This window comes from Malania oleifera, chromosome 3 (genome assembly GCF_029873635.1).
Source record: "Malania oleifera isolate guangnan ecotype guangnan chromosome 3, ASM2987363v1, whole genome shotgun sequence".
Classification (NCBI taxonomy): domain Eukaryota; kingdom Viridiplantae; phylum Streptophyta; class Magnoliopsida; order Santalales; family Ximeniaceae; genus Malania; species Malania oleifera.
Window position 1 is genome coordinate 33651552 of NC_080419.1, and position 18698 is coordinate 33670249.

Consider the following 18698-nt stretch of genomic DNA (forward strand, 5'->3'; position numbering starts at 1 on the left):
CTGTCATGATTTTTTTTTGTCACTATTTAAGTAAAACTTATGAGATAGTGGTTTTTTTTTAAGTGAAATTTAATTAACCAAATTACAAAAAAAATTTAGTACTTAATTAAGTGTCAATTAGGAGAATGAGAAATAGACTATGTTAGATTTAGAGTTGGTAAAGTAGACCGGGTTGGATAATCCGTGACAAATTAGGCAGATTATTGGGTAAGGATATTACAGTCCATATTTGACTCATTTAAGTTGTGAATTTATGACATTTTGGATCGGATAATCCGTGGCGGATGGCAGATAATCCGTCATTCCCATCTCTAATATATTTTTTTAACCATCCAATGAACAATTTATTTTATAACACAATAATTGAAGTTATTTTTAAAATTATATTTTGGTAATATATTAAACATTTAATAACTAATCACAAAATTATAATTTTTTTAATTTTTCGGAGCATGAATTTGGAGACTTTTGTTTTGATCATAAGAAAACTTAAGTATTTGGGCTTGAGTTTGAATGTGGGCATATGATAGACCTAGACACGTTTTCAGTAGTGCAAAAGTTGAGAGTGTGAGACTAGTCTTTGCCTAATAAAACTTATGCTAATTGATTTGATATCTAATAAGCATGACTATATGAAATTATCAATGCATTTAAATATTAGTTGTTAGTGGATAGACAAGTATTCATTGGATAAAATCCTAAATTTATTAATTGACTCCTTTATAGGCAAATAAAAAAAATTTAAATCATGTTTAACTCATTTAATGTGTGGATGGATTAAAAGTCAATTTAAACTAATTGAATTCAATTCAAATTAATGAATTTTTATTTATTTTGCCAAGTTGGTGGGACACGCATTTTCCATAAAATCCGTACAAAATCTAGACATTCGTAGTGGACACGGAACCGAGACAAACGGGATAAAAAAAAAAAAAAATCATATTGCCTAAATAAAATATAAATAAACAGCTTGACGGCCTCGACTGTAGCAGCATTGACGCGCGCGCGCGCAGCATACCCGCACACGCACTCTCATAACAGTAAAACGAAAGCTTACTCTTGAGATCTAATCTGTATCTCTCTCTGCATCAGTCACTCTCTTCTCCAGCCACTCTCATTCGTCTGGCGACTCTAGGGTTCCTGCGTACGAGTGCATTCCTTTCCTTCCCCGTATCTGATTCTCAAGATTCGAATCGGATCTAACCTTGATCTCTGCATTCGTCTTTTGCTCTGTGTATGTGCGCGCTTTTTTTTTTTTTTCTTTGCGACATTTGATTCTTATTTTAGATCTGCTTGTACTTCCATTCGTTTATTGGATCGTCTTGGTCCACTTGACTTAAATTGTTGGTCTTTTTGCTTATATATTTCTCGTGAATCGTGGAGTTCTTGCCTTCAAATTCGGTAAATTTTGAACGTTTCTTACGTGCTTTAAATGCGGAAAGTAATTTTTCTACGGTAGTTTGTCGTAGATCTGTTATTTAGTTCCTTGAGTAGTTTCAGGAGCCGTCATTTTCTTCAGTGATATGTTGTCTAAAAAAAATCAATCGAACGTAAAGATATTAATGGTAGGGATAAAAGTTCTAATTCGTATTCTTTCTCTCTTTACAGCTACCTAGATTCGGAAATTTCTTTAAATGCTCTTCTTTTGTTTCCTTTGAGAATGTTGGCAGGGAAAATCTTTCCCGATGTAAGTGGAATAGTTAAGAAAAGAAGATACTATGTCTAGAACAAAATTTCCGGGAGCTATGAATTTTAAGTCACTGATGGTTAGCTGTTTAGTTCCTGGTCACAAGCTGAGCTTGTTCAGGGTATTATGTTTGCCTTTGACCACTTGTCTCGTGTGTTTAGGATGGATTTCCATCATGTAAATATTAGTGTAGGTTTACTTTATAGTAGTAGTTTCTCCCAATGCTAAATAAGGCAATATGACTCCTTGGTCACTTGATGTTTCCTAGTGCCAGAGTGAGAATTGTATAGAAAACTCTTTAGGGGGAGGGTGAGTGTTCATCAATCTTGTAAAATTCACTAGATATTGTTAACGTGTTTAGCTTACTTGCCTCCCTTACTAGACACACTATATTAATAGAGGTGTTGTTAATGAATTGCGTTGCTTCAATGTTTACTGCTTACTTGCCACTACTTTCATAATTGCTTACTGCTTTCGCTGATATTTGATTGAATGATAATGAAAATATTTCATGGATAAATTGTGGTAAACAATAGGTTGACTAGTTAAACAAGAGTGCTTTAGCTAGCGCCGCACGGTCCTTTCATAAAGGTGTGAAATAGTCGGCCTGTGACACCTGGTGTTAGAGCTCAGTTAGTTGCTAGGTGAATTCAGTTGCCTTCATTGTGAGATTTGGAAAGTTTTGGTAAATGACCGTAGCACCAATCAATACTGAGAGAATCAGTGTGCTGGAAGCATAGGTTGAGACAACAGTCAACACTGTGGCCACAGAGATGGCTCAATTGAGGGGACTTATTGATGAAGTGATGGAATCACAAAAGCATCAAGCAAGTTTGATAGGTGAAATGTCAGAAGACTTTCACCATACTGTGGAAACTTTGCAATCTCAGATAGTTGATCTGGATGCAAAGATGAATCTGATGGTTCTTACTATGGGAAACTCTTAACACTCTGAGATTTAGCAAGACCAATGTACCAGAACCCAGGATGTATGGGGGTGCCTGTGATACCAAGGAGTTGGAGAACTTCTTATTTGATATGAAGCAGTACTTTTGCGCTATGAGGATGGACTCAGAACAAGTGAAAGTGGATACTACAACCATGTACTTGGTTGGTGATGCCAAACTATGGTGGCGTACTAAGTACAATGAAATTGGAAATGGATGCTGTGTTGTGGATATATTGTTGGGCAAATTTGAAAAGAGAGCTCAAGGCCCAATTATTTCTTGCGAATGTTGAGTACAATGTTAAGAAAAAGCTGAGAGACCTCAAGCATACCGAGTCAATCAGGGAATATGTGAAACAATTTTCCTCTTTGATGTTGGATATCACGGACATGTCGAAAAAGGATAAGCTATTCTATTTTCTTGAGGGCTTGAAACCATGGGCAAGAACAAAACTTCATAGGCAAAGAGTTCAAGACTTGTATACCGCACAAGCTGTTGCGGAACGCTTGATTGACTAGGCCAGTGATACTACCGCTTCGTCCAACGAGTTTGGCGTAGGGGGAAACAATAGAAAGTCTTTCAAGAAGGGAAAATCCAAAAGTGGGGGAGCCGACTATAAAGCATCAACTTCAAAAGAAGCTTCATCGTCTCGAGGGTTCAACACACCCAATGGAAAAAATAAAATTTCTTGTAACTTGTGTCAAGGCTCTCATAGAGTTTTTGAGTGCCCTCACAAAGCAACACTTAATGCCTTACCGGCTTCCACTACAGAGTAGGTAAGGGAAAGTGATGGGGAAGAGGAGGATACTCCAAGGGTGGGTGCAATGCGGCGGGTGAATGCATTGGAAAACCAGGCAAAAGCACCGAAAGTTACACAAGCAAAAGGACTGATGTTTGTGGACTTGAGGATCAATGGGAAGAGTACCCACAGTATAGTGTATACCGAGGCTACTCATAATTTTGTTTAGCAGCCAAAAGCATGGAGAGTCAACTTATCGTTGGGGAAGGATACAGGATGCATGAAAGCAGTGAATTCTGTAGCCCATCCTACATTGGGAGTAGCCAAGCAAGTGACTGTGAGGCTTGGAAAATGGGGAGGTCATGCGAATTTCATAGCGGTACCATTGGATGACTTTCAAGTCATTTTGGGAATGGAATTCTCGAGGGGGATGAAGGCACTGCTAATGACTTTTGCTGGTTCCCTATGTCTAATGGGAAATCACCCTTGCATGGTGCAAACCATTGCGAGGAAAGGAGACGATGGGAAGTTCCTTTTAGCCACGCAACTCAAAAATGGAGAAAGGGTGAGCGGGCATATCTAACTACGGTGGTGGTAGGTGAAGAAGTAGGCCAAGAGCTGGTGCCTACGGCCATCCAAGCTGTGTTGGATGAGTATAAGGAGGTGATGTTGGATAAGCTGTCTTATAACTTGCTTCCACGATGGGGTGTGAAGCATGAGATCGAGTTATTGCTAGGAGTGAAACCACATACTAAGGGGTCATATCAGATGGCGCCTCCAAAGCTAGCAAAGCTGAGGAAACAACTTGATGAGTTGTTGGAAGTGGGATATGTTCGCCCTTCTAAAACACTGTTCGGAGCATCAGCGTTGTTTCGGAAGAAACATTATGGGAGCATGTGGATGTGTGTAGACTACCCCGCGTTCAACAAGGTGACAGTGCACAACAAGTGTCCTATTCCATTGATTGTTGATTTGTTGGATTAGGGAGCCATGCTAAGTACTTCACTAAACCTGACATGAGGTCAGGCTACATCAGGTGAGAATTGCTTATGGAGATGAGCCAAAGACTACTTGTGTGACGCGGTATGGGGGCGTATGAATTCTTGGTGATGTCATTCGGGTTGACGAATACGCCTACAATATTCTGTACCTTGATGAACCAGGTATTTCGTGAATACCTTGACAAGTTTGTTGTGGTGTACTTGGATAATATTGTTGTCTACAATTCTACTCTAGAGGAACATGAAGAGCATCTATGGAAGGTGTTCGATAGGCTGAGGGGGAACAGTCTATATGTAAAGAAAGAGAAGTGCTCTTTCGCTCGCCGAAGCATCAAATTCCTTGGTTATATGATTGGGCAAGGTCATATCCGAATGGATATGGAGAAGGTAAGGGCAATTCAAGAATGGAAGACCCCAACGACAGTAAAGGAGTTGCATTCCTTTCTTGGCTTTGCCAACTATTATAGGAAGTTCGTAGAGGGGTATTCGTGGAAAACGACTCTTATGACAAAACTACTAAAGAAGGGTCAGGGGTGGAACTAGACTGAGAAGTGCTAGGGAGTCTTTGATGACTTGAAGGATGCCATGATGAGAGATCCGGTACTTGCTTTTTCGGATGTCATGAAACCCTTCGAGGTGCAAACAAATGCATCAGACTTCGTCCTTGGACGAGTCTTGTTATAGGAGGGACATCCTATTGCGTACCAAAGCCGTAATCTTAGTGAAGCAGAGCAGAAGTACACAACTCAAGAGAAGGAGATGCTAGCGGTGATACATTGTCTCCGCTTGTGGAGGCTTGGGTCAAGGTTAATAGATAACTTGGGATTTAGCCATTTCTTCACATAGCCGAAGTTGACACCCAAGTACGATGGCAGGAATTCTTGGCAGAATTTGCGCCTGAACCAAGTCGCAGATGCACTAAATAGGAAGGTCGAGCTGGTGGACTTGCAGATGGTAGCACACTTGATTGTGAGTATTGTTACTTCGACGTTGCGGGAGCGCATCAAAGAGAATTTAGCCAAAGATCCAGTTGTGCAGAACCTAATAAAGTTGACCGAAGAGGGGAAAGCACGTCAGTTATGGATGGAAAACGGATTGGTGATGACCCATGGTAGTCGGCTCTTTGTGCCATGAGGTGGTGATCTGAGGATGACACTGTTGAGAGAGTGTCATGATACCATGTGGGTCAGACATCTAGGATGGCGGCGCACTTTAGCCTTATTGAAGCAGAGGTATAATTGGCCGCACATGCGTGATGATGTGGTTGATTATACCCGAACTTGTCTCACTTGTCAACAAGACAAGGTGGAGCGGAAGAAGATTGTAGGGCTGTTGGAGCCCCTACCAGTACCATCCAAACCGTGGGAAAATATGTCACTTGACTTCATCACCAACCTACTCAAAGTGGAAGATGTAGGGTCTATACTAGTGGTTATAGACAGGTTTTCGAAGTATGGTACGTTTATAGCTGCACCGAAGTACTGTTCGGTAAAGGAGACAACACAATTATTCTTTACGAATGTTGTGAAATATTGAGGTGTTCCCTAAGACATTGTTAGTGACCGAGACTCAAGATTCACTAGCAATTTCTAGGTAGAACTTTTCAAAATCGTCGATTCATATCTTGACATCTCTTCGAGTTACCATCCATAGACAGACAGATAGACAGAGAGATTCAATGGGCTACTAGAAGAGTACTTGCGCCATTTTGTCAATGTCAACCAGAAGAATTGGGTGCAACTACTTGATGAGGCTCAGTTATGTTTCAATACCCAAAGGAGCTCAACAACCAACAAGAGTCCTTTTGGGCTTGTTACAGACTAGCAACCGCTCTTACCTCACACAGTGAACGAGCCATACAAAGGAAAGAGCCCTAGGGCGTACATCTTCACCAAAGAATGGAGATAGAATGCAGAGATTGCTTGAGCCTATTTGGAGAAAGCTTCTAAGTGGATGAAGAAGTGGGCAGAACAGGGGAGAAGACCGCATCACTTCAATGTAGGTGAATTGGTGCTTGTTAAGCTCAATGCTGAACAAATTAGGTCACTACGAGGATGAGATAGGAAACGACTTCGCAAAAATGAAGGACTAGTCCCCATCTTGGTCAAAGTCGGGGAAGACCTCTTACTAAGTCGACCCTCCAATTTGGATGAAAGTGCATCATGTGTTTCACGTTAGCTGCCTCAAGCTGTTCAACGTTGACACCGAAGATCCAAGCAGAAGTCAGTCGACCAGAGTAGAATTGAAGACAACGGAAATTTAATTTAAATTAAATAATTTTAAATTTAATTTAAATTAATAAATTAAGTATATTATTAAATTTAATAAAGACTCGAAATTTTGTGAACAATGCGGAGTTGAATTTGTTAATTCTCGAATACGAAGATACCAAGATCTGATATCGACGGTCAATTGGGAACCAACTCGAAAACTAGGAAGACGAATAATCCCTTCTAGAATCATTTGTTCCTATCCTTTATCGCCTTATATTTTATTCCCCGCTTACGCATGATACTTAAATTCTTGATCAATGGAGGAAGAATATCATCATTTTTGTTCAATTAGATACCAAAGTGAGTCCGAGTGGTAGCATAGCATCTTCTAAAATAAACGAGATACACTAGGTCCTATAATGAATTCTATTCAGGTTCCATGATTCTAAGTTCATTCCATACTTGACAGACGTGAAGTTGAAGATATCCTTGCAGACAGAGAGTTCACATCCTCAAGGAAGAAGCGGCGAGAGTTCTTAGTGAAATGGAAAGTCTTTGGCGATGAAGAAATCAGCTAGATTTATGCGGAAGATATGCAACCATTCGTGGACAAAGTAGAAGTGTACCTAGCGTCAAAATCTATGAGGATGTCGACCGCATAAGTAGGGGAGTGTCACTAGCCGAGCTTGTTGAGGGCATTATGCTTGCCTGTGACCGCTTGTCTTATGTGTTTAGGATGGGTTTCCATCATGTAAATACTAGTGTAGGTTTGGAAGATATGCAACCATTCATGGACAAAGTAGAAGTGTACCTAGCGTCAAAATCTGTGAGAACGTCGACCGCATAAGTAGGGGAGTGTCACTAGCCGAGCTTGTTGAGGGCATTATGCTTGCCTGTGACCACTTGTCTTATGTGTTTAGAATGAGTTTCCATCATGTAAATACTAGTGTAGGTTTACTTTATAGTAGTAGTTTCTCCTTATGCCAAATAAGGCAGTATGACTCCTTGGTCATTTGATGTTTCCTAGCGCCAGAGTGAGTATTGCATAGAAAGCTCTTTAGGGGGAGGATGAGTGTTCATCAATCTTGTAAAACTCACTAGATATTGTCAACGTGTTTAGCCAACTTGCCTCCCTTGCTAGACACACTATGTTAACGGAAGTGTTGTTAATGAATTGCGTTGCTTCAGTGTTTATTGCTTACTTGCCACTGCTTTCATAATTGCTTACTGCTTCCACTGATATTTGATTGAATGATAATGAAAGTGTTTCTTGGATGAATTGTGGTAAACGATAGGCTAGCTAGTTAAGCAAGAGTGCTTTAGCTAGCGCCGCACGGTCCTTTCACAAAGGTGTGAAATAGTCGGCCCGTGACACTTTGCCAATGGTGCCTATTGATTAGTGGTTTATGACTGAAGACAGATTGTTGATTTTAAACAGACTGGAGACCATTGCAGTATTTTGACAGACCTATGTTTTGTTCCACTGGTTTTCTACATGTATGCACTTGTTTGCCAAAAAAGGGCATTTTTGACATAGGTTGATAATTTCAAAGAAAGGGGAAGGAGAAAGAAATTGAAACCATTTCATAGCCATCCTTGTTTTCACTATGTGAATTGATCACTTGGAAATTGATCTACTGAGTTTCTCTGTACAGTTGCTTATCTGCTTTAGCATTGTGTACTGCTGGCCTTGTCAATTCATTGTTAGTGATTATGTTGATGAAGTTTGCTTTTCTTTTGTTAAGGTTTTGCACGTATACCTCTCTTTTGTTGAACTGATAGTTTTAACAGGTCTTTTATGATTTATTTGGCTTGATTAGATTACCTATAATTTGATTAGAGTGGCTTTAAATAACCTGCACTGTAGGAGCTTTTATCTTTGAGGAATCATTGTAAAATAGTCTACAACTTTAGTCTTTTATAATCATTTTGGGGAATGATCAATTACCATGCAAGTTCTTCCCTGTGCTTGCTCACCTTGCTTTGTCTGCAAATTTAGTTGATATTTTCTGCCTTTCTGCGTTGTTCTTTTTCAGGTGAGGGTCATTCAAGGTGGTCCATATCTGGATACCATAGATCATGCAAGAATTTATGGGGTGCTATCTTTTGGTATTGGCACATTAATAAATTCAGTTAAAAGTTCAATACTTTCTAGTCAATTTGACGGCAATAGTTTAAGTGGATTTTGGTCACTGATTTGAGCCAGATATGACATCTGCACTTTGATGTGCTACACTGAAGCAGGAGTAAAGATCTGTACTTGAAAAAATTCAAACATAAATGATGAGGGGAAGATCTGATGGAGCCCAAAAGAAGCACTTGCACTTGGTCTCTTCTGTGTGTATTTTGACATTATTTCTTGGTTTTCTATATGTGTATTATGGGTCCATCTTCAGCTCTCAAAACCGCAGTGCATCAGCACTAGAGTATGGCAGCAGATCTTTGAGAAGACTTGGGTTTGGTGGAGATGATGATACTGATCTTGCCAGCAAGCATGATGAGTCCTCAACCAAGTTTGGGCAGGAAGAGGGTGAGGATGATGTCATAGTTAAGAGTTTTCCGGTAAGTGCGAAGTTGGATTTGGTGAATGCTACGTCTCCATCCCTTAAAAAAAATCCAAAAATAAAAATTAAGTAAAGAATAAAAATAAAACCAAGAGAACATGAAATTTATCTTTTGCATGTCATTGTTTTGTCACTGCATTTCATATTTTTGTTTCTCATTTTTGAAGGTATGCGATATTCGGCATTCAGAATTAATTCCCTGCCTAGATAGAAATCTTATATACCAAATGAGATTGAAACTGGACCTTTCTTTGATGGAACACTATGAAAGACACTGTCCCCTTCCTGAAAGGCGGTACAATTGTTTGACCCCTCCGCCTCCAGGGTACAAGGTGAGGATGTAGTTAAGCTAGTGCAATAATGGGATCCAAACATTTCATTCTCATTTTTGTGGTTGTCCCATTATGTTCAGATCTAGTAAATTTAACAATTTTGTGGTTCCTGTACTGTTATAGATTCCAATCAAGTGGCCAAGAAGTAGAGATGAAGTATGGAAAGCAAACATACCTCACACTCACCTTGCACATGAGAAATCTGATCAGAACTGGATGGTTGTAAAAGGTGAAAAGATAGTATTTCCAGGAGGCGGCACTCACTTCCATTATGGAGCTGATAAATATATTGCTTCACTTGCAAATGTAAGATTGCTTGCCTTTTCAGCATAAGAGAAGGGAAAAAATATTTAAAAGTAGCAGTATAAAAATATAATCTTTTACATATGGAGTTCCTTTTTGTGAGCTATGTTTTGAGATCACTGATTCCTCCTTCCTCTGGGACCCCCTTTTTCCCCCTGTTCATCATATATTTGATAATGCATATTAGTTTGTGCATTCAAGAATGCCGATTCTTTTGTTTCATAGCATGTTCAAAATCCTGGCACTACATTATCATTACTTCTTGTGATGCAGATGCTTAATTTTTCAAATAATATTCTGAACAATGAGGGAAGGATTCGGACAGTTCTTGATGTTGGCTGTGGTGTTGCAAGTTTTGGAGCTTATCTTCTTTCATCTGATATTATAACAATGTCCTTGGCACCCAATGATGTGCATCAAAACCAGATTCAATTTGCTCTAGAGAGAGGAATTCCTGCATATCTTGGTGTTTTAGGAACAAAGCGGCTCCCTTACCCAAGCAGATCTTTTGAGCTTGCTCACTGTTCTCGTTGTAGAATTGATTGGCTCCAAAGGGATGGGATCCTTCTTCTCGAGTTAGATAGGTTGCTTAGACCTGGAGGCTATTTTGCCTACTCATCACCTGAAGCATATGCACAAGACGAAGAGGATCTCAGAATATGGAGAGAGATGAGTGACCTTGTGGGACGCATGTGTTGGAAAATAGCCATGAAGAGGAATCAGACCGTCATTTGGCAAAAGCCTCTTACAAATGAATGTTACTTGGAAAGAGAGCCTGGAACCCAGCCTCCTCTCTGCCGATCTGACGATGATCCAGATGTGGTGTGGGATGTGCCAATGGAAGCTTGCATTACTCCTTACTCTGATCGTGAGTTTCTGTTCTTATGTGCTATTTGCATCATTTTCACTGTTGCTTTGTTATAAATGCCAAGCAGCTCATTCAAGTGATTTGGCATTGAAAATGGATACATAGGCATGCTTCTCTTTATGAGAAATCTTGTTAATTCAATAGTTTGAATTCCTAGGGCTCTATCTCTCTTCTTTTTCCCTCCAAAATTGGAACCCAAGGGGACTAAGTTTTTCTTTTAAGGTTCAATTTAGGACACAGGCATACTATTTTCACCATAAGGAAAAGGAATTTATGGCTTAAAAGTTAAAATCGATCAATTGGACAGTTTGACAGGAGGAAAAGATGAAATTTCTTTTGTTGCTCCAAATCTTAGTCTTGCTTGTTAGAATTAGAACTGATTTATTGACTTCATACACAGTTACACATTGACTAATGCTGTATATTTAATTTGGTTATTATTGTTTCATTGTTATTCCTGCTATGGTATTCTCGTCAGACTTAGTGCACAGTTACACGTTGATAGAAACACTATATTCATTTTAGTTTTCATTTTGTTAGATTGTTGTTTCTGCTGTAATTTTATCTCCACCCTTTTACACCACTGCATAACCATACTCAGTTTTGTTATAGTAGATATCTGGCAGCTTGATCATTTGTTGTTTTTAGAATATCAATTGGAGGTTGTGTTTGAACTAGAGGGATTACTAGAATGGATCATGTCTTCCAGAATATTATATTTTAGTTTAATTTAATTTTTTCTAAATATGCGTGTGTGTGTGTATTTTTTACACCTGTATGCACTCATGCACACAGATAAATGAGTAGGGCTGCAAACAAATGAACTCACTCATGAGCAGCATGGTAGATCGGCTCAATAAGAGCTCGTTCAAGCTTGTCCTTTATATAAATGAGTGTTTCCCACGAAAAGGAATCACCAAACTTGTTGACACGTAGTCATTAGCAGAGCATTACTATGTGCGTGTCTATATATTTATGTATGTACGTACATATGTGCATGTATATGTATGTACGCATATATGTGTGTCTATGTGTATGTATTTGTATTCATTCAGGAGCTTGTCAATGTTGGCTTCTAATCTCCTATGATAAAAGTACCTGATTGTAGCTTGTAGTCATATGTAACTAAAGCTTTGTTGGCTTTATCAGATGACCAGAGGGTCAAGGGAAGTGGATTGGCCCCTTGGCCAGCTAGATTAAGTGCAGCACCTCCTCGACTTGCTGATTTTGGCTATTCAAGTGAAACTTTTGAAAAAGATACGGTAATCTGGAGCAGTATTATCTGATCAATAATGCCTGTTTGTGTTATACCAGTGCGTTTTCCATGCATGTGTGGATCCATTATTGCAGAAAAAATTAAACAAATAGATTTGTGTGCTTAGGTGGAGTTGGTATGGTGCAGGAAATGTGGCGACAGCAGGTTGACAGCTACTGGAATCTCTTGAGCCCTAAGATTGCATCAGACACCTTAAGGAATGTGATGGACATGAAGGCTAATTTGGGTTCATTTGCAGCTGCTTTGAAGGGCAAGGATGTCTGGGTGATGAATGTTGTCCCAGAAGATAGACCCAACACCCTCAAGCTCATATATGACAGAGGCCTGATAGGCACTGTTCACAACTGGTATGCATATAAGATTCTTAGAAATCTATTATGTTTGTCATTTATATTGGAAGACTTATTCCCATTTTCATGAAGTTCTTTTCCCTTTCTCGAGCTTGTGGGCCTACCAGTGCCTACATTTTTCTTTACCACCATTACTCCTACTACTACCAGTTCCTCCACCTCCATGGAGGGAATCAAGCTACACTATGTGCCTATAATATATAAAGGGAGTGGGCATCAATTTGGGGATCTAAAATAAATATACACGTTAGTTTTCGCTGAGCAGCAGCTTATCTCAGCTTTGTTGATGCATTTTTCCTGGTTTCACTGGTGCTTACCTGGTTGAATTTTGCTAATTTAAAATTGATCTTTCATTTACTGTCATATTTCACCCAAGGGTTCTTTTTTATAGTTTTTATTTATTATTATTACTATATTTTTTTGGCGTGGAGAAGATATTGCATGATGAGGTGTGGATCTTCAGATTTTACAGTGCCTTTAATTGGATGGTTTTATTTTGATAGGTGTGAAGCCTTCTCAACCTACCCACGAACTTATGACCTGCTTCACGCTTGGACCATTTTTTCTGACATTGAGAAGAAAGCCTGTAGTGTTGAGGACCTGCTGATTGAGATGGATCGGGTCCTCAGGCCTACTGGATTCATTATTATTAGGGACAAACAACCTGTTGTAGAATTTGTAAAGAAATATTTATCAGCACTGCACTGGGAAGCAGTTGCAACAGCTGATTCTAGTTCCGATTCAGATCAGGATGGTGATGACTCTGTGCTTGTTATCCAAAAGAAGATGTGGCTAACAACCGAAAGCCTTAAGGCTAAGGGATTCTGAGTAAGGCAACTCATTTTCTGTTTCCCTATGATTTCTATCCTGTTTCCATGGATCAAGAAGTATCCCCATATATTTGTTGGGATACTCAGTATAATTTTGTAGCATCAAGTGATTTTCATTATTTTTTAAAGCCCCTATCCTGTTTTGAATCTGTCGATAAGTCTCACTACCAGAATCCATAAGAAGCCATTCTTGTCCTTTCCCCACCTTTATTTGGCCTCACCACGGTAATTCCAACTACGAAGGATTCATAAGCAGCATATAGAAGATATGCTCTGCTGAAGTGCGCAAGGAAACTGATTTTTTTCTTCTTGATCCTGATTTGGTTACCACTTCATGCATTTCACTGCTTAATTTTCTTCTGAGATCAAGTTGGGTCCTCGAAAAATTTGGTAGGGCTGCCAAACTTGAGAATGTGTTCGCTCATGTTGGCATGGTTAAACGGATTTTGGTTGTGGAACATTTGGTCTTGTGCTCTTGCAGTTGTTCAGTCTCTTCTTTATTGCGTCTCTAGTCCCTAGTATAAGTGTACTGATTACTGTTGTAATAAGCTGTATTAAACGTTTCTTTGCAAATCCAAACATTCTTATCTCATGGAAATTCGTAGCATATTATTGCAAAAATTATCCACCTATATGATTTGTCTTGGATGGTAAATTGTCATATCTTTTTATGCATGCTTGTCTGTATTAAAATTCTTCGCCCAAAATAGTGCAACTGCTACTTCTACATGAACTAATGGGTTAAAGAAGTTAATTAGGGATTTGAATCTAGGTTACACATTTTACTTTTACATTTATTCATTTCTTTTTTTGCTTCATTGGAGATTGATATATGTATAACTCTTTATTTTCTTGGCACTAATTTCTAGGTTCAAATATGAGATTCAATGTGAAAATCATTACAATGCCTTTGCTGGATACGTTTTAAATTCTAACAATTTTTTTCTAGTTTATTTTCTATTTAATATCAGTAGTTTTCTTGGTGTTATTTTAGTAATTTTTTATCATTTTAATTTCTTACAATTGAACAATCAAATGTCATTATCTGCTGTAATAACCAAGGCTGGATGTTACTCTTTTATGCAATCTATAAATAGGTTAGCTCTAACCCTTTTCAAAACACAACTAGAACACATCTTTATTCTTGTCTTGCATTCTTATTCTTTCCATCTAATAGTAACTAACTTGTTATTTTTTCAGCACCTTATTTTTGTTTTCCTTCATCTACATTGGGTAACCTAATACTATAACTCCTAAAACTCTTATAAGTGCACACAACCTTGCGCATTGTGATTATTTGCACCAAGAAACTCTTTTTGGAGGCATGAAATCAATTTTAAGGATAGTGATTCTACCACGGCTCAGCTGCTCTACAATAATCTTTTTACTAGTTGACATAGTTTTTATTTAATTACATCTCCATTTCTACAATCTGAAAACTATTATGGTTAACTTCAATTCTATATTGGAGAAACTACTAGCTCATCTCACTTGTGGCGAGTCTGTTGATGGGAATAATTACAAGCATGGGAATGTAAAAAAATTATTTTGTCTTGAAAATGTTGTCAGTGATATATGTCAAGAGACTCCTCGGATTCAACCAAAAGGAAATAATAACCACATTAGACTAAAGTAAGAAGAAAATAACAAGAGGTGCAAGAAATACATTCTCAATACTTAGATGAATTAATTCTATGATATTTACTATAAGTATCATAGTGCTAAGAAAATATGAGAAACTTTCAACAAGAACTAAATCAGAGAAGATGTTGGAATCAACAAATTTGTTTGTAGCAAATTCCTATGCTATGAGATGATTGATGAAAAAACAAAAGATCTCCAAATTTGAGAATTTCAAATATTGTTGCATGATATGTTGGCTGAGAGAATAAAAGTGAATGATATGTTCCAAACAGGTTCTCTGATTAATAAATTACCGCCATCCTAAAAATGAGACTAAAGGAACTTTGATTCACAAGAAAAAGAAACATGAATTTAGAACAACTTATTGTCTACGTAAAGATATTGGGAAAGGCAAACTTGGTAGAAGATGATCAAAAGAGATCCGAGGGAACATCAAAATGGAAACAAGTTAGGGGGAGCTACAACAAAAAATGTTCAATGCCACAGGAAACAACTAGACCAATAATCGGTCGCACAACCAAATCAACAATTGAAGAGACGATTGAAACTACAACCATTCTAACAACCAAGGTACAACTCTTCCAACATAAAAAAGACAAGAGGTAACTGTTATCTTTGTGGCTTGGGCATCATACACCTTAGTGTAGGTTTCACTAGAGAGGTCGTAATAAGCTCTAAGCTAATATAGTGGAAGAAGAGCTAATTGTTGTTGTGGTATCCAAAGTAAATCTTGTAGAAAATACGTGTGAATGGGTAGAGGATACCAGATCCATCAAACATATATGTAGCGATCTTAATTAATCTTTTCAACATATATGAACATGTTGATAGCGAATCAGTCTTTATGAGTAATGTCCAATTCCCACCTATTCTAGAAAAGGGTGTTGGAAATATTATAGAAGGAAAATTATTTACTAATAAAATTAATATTAAATAAAAATACAAATACTTATCACAAGCTATGACGTGGAAGGGCCACTGTCCTTAAAGCCGCTTTTGCACCTATGGAGAACATTTCTCGGTGCATGTCACTGCATGCACGACCTCTAAGATTACTCAGTTGGCTTGATTTTATGTGCACTCACAAACGCTAGAGTTTTAGGAGACATAGTGTCATTTAATTACCCAACAAATTATAAACCTCAAGAAATTGTAGACAATAAAGTTATCTCAAAGAAGAAAAATCGCATTTTTGAAATAAGCTAGAAGTTTTTTATCTATATAAATTGTAATCCAATTTCATTTTAAAATACGGTTTTTCTTTTTCCAGATAACTTTATTGTCTACACTTTCTTGATATTTATGTTTTATTAGGTAATTAAATGACACAACATCTCCTAAAGCTCTAGTGTTTGTAAGCGCATACAAATTTGAGCCAATTGAGTAATCCCAAAGGTCGTGCACGCTGTGACTACATGCATTGAGAAATGTTCTCCATAGGTGCGACATTGGCTTTAAGGACAATGGTCTTTCCATGCCTCAGTTTCTGATAAGTATTTATATTTTTTTTTAATATTAATTTTACTAGTAAATAATTTTCCTTCTATAATATTCCAACAATCTTAAAGCTGAATTATTTTAGTACAATCAGAACAAGGCACGTAGTAACAAATTTTTTTCTTACACATGAAATTTACATCTAATCATCTTGTCCTAATTTGTTGTGGTTAAGTTTTGGTGCGTTGGTCAAATCCTAAATGTCGTATTGATGATTAAGGCAATTTCTTGATTGGTGCAATCATGATTTGCTGAAGTTGGCAAGAAATGTGTGAATTAAGTAAAGTGTCAATAAAGTAATGTGTTTGTTTTTCGTTTAATACCATGATATAATTGCCATCTCTTTCACTATTATTTAACTTAACTTAGCCCCTCATAGTTTTGATTTTATTTTTGGTTTGAAATGTTTTATAACCCGTTAAATGGATATTATTTATGTTTTCTAGAAGTTTAAATGATATTTTTTTCCCATTTGTGCGTTGCACAACTTTGGGGGAGTCAAACAGGAACATTGAAGTTGATGGAAAATTCAATTGCAAATAATGTTACAAATATTGTAAAAAAAAATTATCATTAATATGTAAAGCAATTTTAGTAAAATTGCATTTAGTTTATTTATTTTGTAAAAAATGCTTTTAATTTGGTGTGTGTTGACTAGTTTCATTTTGTTCTACAGGCGTTGATTGAGGTTGTGGATGCATAAGTGATTCGGTTAAGCAAGAGTGTTTGACTTCTTCAATCTGCTTCATTGACATGTTCAATTTTATTTATTGCTCGATCTCATTTGCATTTTCACCCAATTCTTATGAATTGTTAAAACCTTCATGCCTATCGTTTGGGTTGATTTATTTGAAAATACTTGCATGATTTGTAAACCAAATCCAAACTCATTTATAAAGACTTTCAATGGTAACAATACTTTGAGAGTGTCAAATAATTGTTGGTTATGTAAAAGAACTCCATCTATTACGGAGCACAGAGATAGTAATTGTTGGGGATGTGGCTCATATTTTGAGTGGAATGCATGTACCGAGAAAACTACGTGAGGCGAGGAGTAAGAGCAAGAGAGAATGCTGCAGGAAGAGGGCAAGCCGTCAACGGTTTCAAGCAAAATGCAAAAGTGTTTTTTCTCTACTCCAAACCATTGACAGTTTCTGACGGCGAATTTCACGAAATTCAAATCAAGAAGCCAGTAGATTGGGTAAATCGGAGGTTTTTCCTCCAAAGATTGCTATAGGGATGGTTTAGATAGGATCTAAGGTTCTTGTATGTTTAGGGTTCGTATATAATCAATGATTTGTAACCCTAATGTAAGCTTGACATTGTTCATAGTGAGAATCAGACTTGCTGCTCCCGTAGACGTAAGCAAATTGTTGAACCACGTAAATCTTGTGTCTTTTGATTGTTGCTTTTGTTTTCTTATTACTAAGTGTTTGCTTCTTTAGTATAGTTCATCATCGAGTGATTGCATAGGTTGTTTGTTTGATTTGTGAGTGTGTGAGAGTTCTTTTGCTACGCATCCAAGAATAACAAGTGGTATCAAATGGTTCAACAATGGTTGGGGTCTCTTTGATGAAGTTCGATGTGAACAAGTTCGAAGGAATTGTTAATTTTGGGCTTTGGCAAAGAAAGGTGAAAGACTTGCTAGTGCAGCAAGGGATGGTGAAGGCTCTATATGGAAAAAAGTCGGACGACATGAACGATGCAAGTTGGAAGGAGCTAGAAGCAAAGGTTGTGTCCACTATTCAACATTGTCTGGCCCATGACATGATGTATCACGTCATGGATGAGTAATCACTGACTACGGTTTGGCTGAAACTTAAAAGCCGGTACATGTCCAAGTCGCTTATGAACAAGTTGTATCTTAAGAAAAAAAGCTTTATTGGCTTAAGATGGCAAAGGGTTTGGACCTGACTCAGCACATCAACACTTTCAATCAGATCATTAGTGATCTGAAGCGAGTTGATGTGAAGTTTGAGGAAAATGATAAAGCATTGATGCTGCTGAATTCCCTACCGACTTCTCCAATATACGAAAACATGGTTACAACGTTGACTTGAGGAAAAGAAACCCTAGAGTTGGAGGACATCAAGAGTGCACTATTGGGGTTCCACCAAAGGAAGAAGGTCAGCGATGAGGGTTCACATGCTGAAGGGCTCGTGGCAGTGGGGAATCAAGATCGTGAGAGGAGTGGTTTTCTGGGTGGATCGAGCAGCTATAGGGCTCGTTCCAAATCTAGGAAAAGGAAGGACATGCGGTGTTTTAAGTGCGGGAAAAGAGGACACATAGAACCCGAGGGTCCGGAAAGGAAGAAGGGGAATGCTGAAAGCAAAGAAGGTTCGTTAACAACGGTGAATGTAGTAGAAGAATGAGACTTTGGGAGAAGTGATGGTGATATGCTCTCGATTTTATCGGGATCGGATGAGTTCGCAGATTCTTGGATCTTG

The 18698-nt window shown here is 38.0% G+C and overlaps 1 protein-coding gene across 3 annotated transcripts; it reads left to right on the forward strand.

Annotated features, from left to right (window-relative positions):
• The first annotated feature begins 985 nt into the window (after positions 1-985).
• LOC131150664 (probable methyltransferase PMT3) lies at positions 986-13731 on the forward strand. 3 transcript variants are annotated; one of them, XM_058101520.1, is made up of 9 exons: positions 989-1234; positions 8624-8696; positions 8794-9149; positions 9319-9483; positions 9607-9789; positions 10060-10654; positions 11804-11916; positions 12057-12277; positions 12784-13731. In XM_058101520.1, exons 3-9 carry the CDS (start codon positions 8868-8870, stop codon positions 13106-13108), a joined length of 1884 nt encoding a protein of 627 aa, XP_057957503.1. In that variant the 5' UTR covers positions 989-1234; positions 8624-8696; positions 8794-8867; the 3' UTR covers positions 13109-13731. The 3 variants fall into 3 exon arrangements, with proteins under 3 accessions (XP_057957502.1, XP_057957503.1, XP_057957501.1); XM_058101518.1 differs by having other exon boundaries at positions 1005-1234; positions 8832-9149; XM_058101519.1 differs by having other exon boundaries at positions 986-1234; positions 8624-9149.
• Positions 13732-18698: the final 4967 nt, after the last annotated feature.